This window comes from Solanum pennellii, chromosome 2 (assembly GCF_001406875.1).
Source record: "Solanum pennellii chromosome 2, SPENNV200".
Classification (NCBI taxonomy): Eukaryota; Viridiplantae; Streptophyta; class Magnoliopsida; order Solanales; family Solanaceae; genus Solanum; species Solanum pennellii.
In genome coordinates, this window is record NC_028638.1 from 33,646,787 (window position 1) to 33,650,659 (window position 3,873).

Sequence of the window (3,873 nt, forward strand, 5' to 3'; positions counted from 1 at the left end):
CACTCATAACATTAATCATAACCTTTAATTAATAATTCAAGTTCAAGTTAAAGTTAATATGAAATTTTTAGAATTCTTCTAAACCTTTTGAGAGAGTCCCTGTGAGTCTTTTTGTGGAGTCTTCTACAACATCTAGTAAATTATTTCAAGACTCGAGCAAGTGAGTATGAGTATGAAGAGAATTTATTCATGAGTCTACTTTTTTTATCATGAGATCCTTCATATCACGAATCATAACTCTTGATTTTCATATTGAAGAAAGAGTTAAGAGTAGAGTTCAAGAAATCTTTTGAGTTTAATTGTGAATTCTTTGAGATCAACTATTAATTTGAACTAAGATTTGAGTAAGTAAGTATGAGAATGAGAAGATTGGTATACATGAGTTAACCCTTGAGTCAAGTCGTTTATGCTCATAACTTTCGTATGAACCTCATTGGTTGAGTACCTTTGAGATGAGTAGTATGTTCAAGTTCTATGTCTTGAGTATTGAGTTCCTTATCTTCTTTGTGATTATATTTCTAATCATGGAACTATTACATGTTACCCATGAAGTTCTTGAGTTGAATTGTTCATGCCCATAATTCCGCATGAACCCTATAAATGAAACAATCTTGAGATGAGGAGTACCTTTGAGTTCTCAAGTTGAGTAGTCCGTGCTCATAATTTCGCATGAATCCTCCAAGTTAAAAATCATGAAATCATCCATAATCATGAGATCATGAACCTTTAATTAATACTTCAATTCAAGAAAAGCTTAGAGTCAAGTTTAGAAATTAAGAAACAAGTCAAAACAAAGTTTGTAAAGTTCTCAAAAGTCTTTTACAAACGTTTTAACTTTGTTTAAGACTAAAAGTTTCAAGTCAAGCTAAGAGCAAAGAGTTGCGTTCACTTCTCAAAAATATATAGGGAACTAAGTATTCCCAAAGAAATTATAAATGTTTTCACATTTAAGATAAGAGGAAACTAAGATTTTCAAAAGAGTTTTGAGCAAGAAAAGGGAGAATCAATTCAAAAAGAGCTTTTAAATCTAAGCGTTGAGAAATTATCTTAACTTAAAGAAAGAAGTTGTTTCAAAAAAACATGAGCTAAGTATATTTTTAGGAGTAGTATAGAGCACCGATATGGGGATGCGAGTTCATAATAACTCAAGTCTCTATAAACCATGTAGTCATCATAGATATTAATGGGTCGTACTTTTTGTATGATCACATAAGTTACGCTAGTAGATCCGCTAAGTTAAGAGTTCTATATGACGGCAAAGTATAGAAGAGTTCTGGCAGCGTGGGAAAGACGTTGTATCACAACATAGGCTCAGAGTGGTTGTTGTCGGTTAAAGAATCTCCCACAGAAACTATATTACTTTAATATATGAGTAAAGAAGAGTTTGTTATTGCATTTTCTTTAACGAACTAAATTGTTTTTAATGTTTTATAAAGCTTTCTATATATTGCATGTGTATTCTTTTTTTATGTTGAGTTGACTATCTAGTGTTGAGTACACAAAGTCGAATATCATAAATTTGACTTGAGTATCTATTCTTTAAGTTAAACATCTAATATTTGAGTTGAGTATCTTGTCCTTGAGAGTACTTCTGAGTTGAATAAGTCTGACTGGTTTCCAGTATCCTTAAGTATTTCTTAAGTTGAGTAAGTTCCAAAAGAGATAAGTATGTTTCCATTTCTATCAACTTCAAGCTTATGTTATGCTTTAGATTCCCCTTACATATTAATACATTCCAGGGGCTGAGCCATTTGGCCTGTATCTTTTGATGATGTAGACATAGGTAATGAGGATCATCAACAGGAGTTAGTTGATACATCTGAGAGTTTGAGTTAGCTATGGTGAGCCTCCTTGATTTCGAAGGATTTCCTTTACTTTTCAGTTTAGTCAGGATGTCGTTGGTCTTATCCCGACTTCCATCCTTGTCAGTTAGAAGCTTTATAGATAGTCTGTATAGTTCAGGAGTCTGTATTTTCATTTATTTTATTAAATTTTTTAAAGACTTAAGTTGCCTATTATATGGAGAGTTGAATACATTATTTTATTCGAAGTTATTCATTTGAGTTAAAGATTTGTATTTCGATTTCATTAAATTTTTTTCCGGTTTTTAAGCTTTTGTATGCTTAAGTTAGTCTTCCTCTTGTAGTTAGGCAGGATGAGGGTTTGCTTGGGACCAGGAATGATCTTCAAGTGTCGGTCACGTCCAGGGTGTAAACTCAAGTCGCGACAATTGGTATATCGGATCCACCAGTAGGGATTTACCCATAGATGTAGAAATACGTGTAGCATAAATAGTGAATCATACTGCAAAGCATGTCCTGTAGAAAAAGGTGGTTCCATAAGAATATACTAAAGTAAGGTAGAATAACACATGAAGTAATACACATTGAACGCCACATAGGACACAATTTCCATGTAGGGTGGATGAATGTATCTTTTGTTCAAATTCAGACAAGTTCAAGTGTCTACTTGTGCAAACACAATAGTCGATGAAATGTACTCTTATTAACCGTATTTGAGTTTTATTTTTCTTTTGAAGGAAAGCCTACCATAGTTGCTTTTACTTTTTTAAAAAGAAAAATATAATTTTCTTACATATTTGGTTTATTCTTTCCTTAGAAAAAAAGGTTGGAACTCTATAAATTAAAGATCCCTCTTCTCGTACCACATCAAAATAATAGAATCTACTATGTAATCATCAAAAAGTTTTGTTAAAAAGGAGATTATTCTCCTAATAGAGTTTATATTAGTTTTTATGTGTAGGTCAATTGATCAAACCATAGTATAAGTTTTTGTCATCTAATTTATCACAAACACGATTTGCAATTGTAAGCTTCCGTATGACGCCTTTATTTCTTTAGACCTGAATAGTTTGGGGTATTTTTGAGGTTAAAAAATAGTTTTGCAAGAATCAGAGTTAAAACATAATGGAATCGATGGGTCTTTTCTCAAATGGCAATGACATAGAGGAGTCAAAATTTTAATAGATATAATTAAGTCTTTTCTAAAAGTTAGATATCATATTTGAGCACAAGCTTAGATTCAACTTGCTACTGACTAAATTGAGTTGTAGGGCGTGAAGATCAACTACTCTAACACTATGAAGCTATTAGACTGAAACTTCGATGGAGAATTAATTTTTTTTTTGAGCTCAAGTAAGAAAACTACGTTAATTAAAAATAAGAGGCGCGTTAGAAGAGACATCATGCGTCCACACATACTTTTAACCACAATGACAATACATGCAAGAAAACTAGATTTAAAAGTCTAAATTAAAACTAAAAATAGTTGGAACCACATATATTTTTTTAGTTGCAACATAAAATCACACAGTTTAAAATTATTCAAGCAAAGTACTTCAAAATGATCAAATTAGAGCAAATCATTTTTATTTTAAAGGAGCTCTGCAAGGAATTCCCTTCCTCTTGCGCTTCCGCTTCGTCTCAGCAATCTTTCCCCATTTTGCTTCCACCTACAAATTTCATCATAACATATATTATTGACAAAAATATTTGTGGATTGGCAGTGCAAATGTATAATAATATTTTATCTGCCTCAATTTAAGTGTCTCATTACTTTTTTTATGTGTCTCAAAAACAGGGAGTTTACCCTATATTTTGTATAAAGAACTCAAATACAATATAACAATAACTACTTCTCAACTATATTAATAAAACTAAAGTTCAATTACAATTTCAAAAGTTGATATAGAAATATCAAAAGTAAGACTAGGGGTGTGTTTGGTATGAAGGAAAATGTTTTCCATGGAAAATGTTTTCTTAGAAAATGTTTTCCTGGAAAACAAGTAGATTTTGGATTCATTTTCTCATGTTTGGTTGGTGAGTAGAAAATATTTTCTAGAAATGATTTTTA

General features: G+C 31.4%; 1 protein-coding gene across 1 annotated transcript in view; it reads right to left on the reverse strand.

Moving 5' to 3' along the window:
* Positions 1–3,388: 3,388 nt before the first annotated feature.
* LOC107010852 overlaps positions 3,389–3,873 on the reverse strand; it is a 6,242-nt gene continuing 5,757 nt past the window's right edge. The window contains exon 4 of the mRNA XM_015210119.1: positions 3,389–3,472. Coding sequence (XP_015065605.1) covers positions 3,389–3,472 — 84 coding nt within the window. The remainder of the gene's footprint in view (positions 3,473–3,873) is intronic.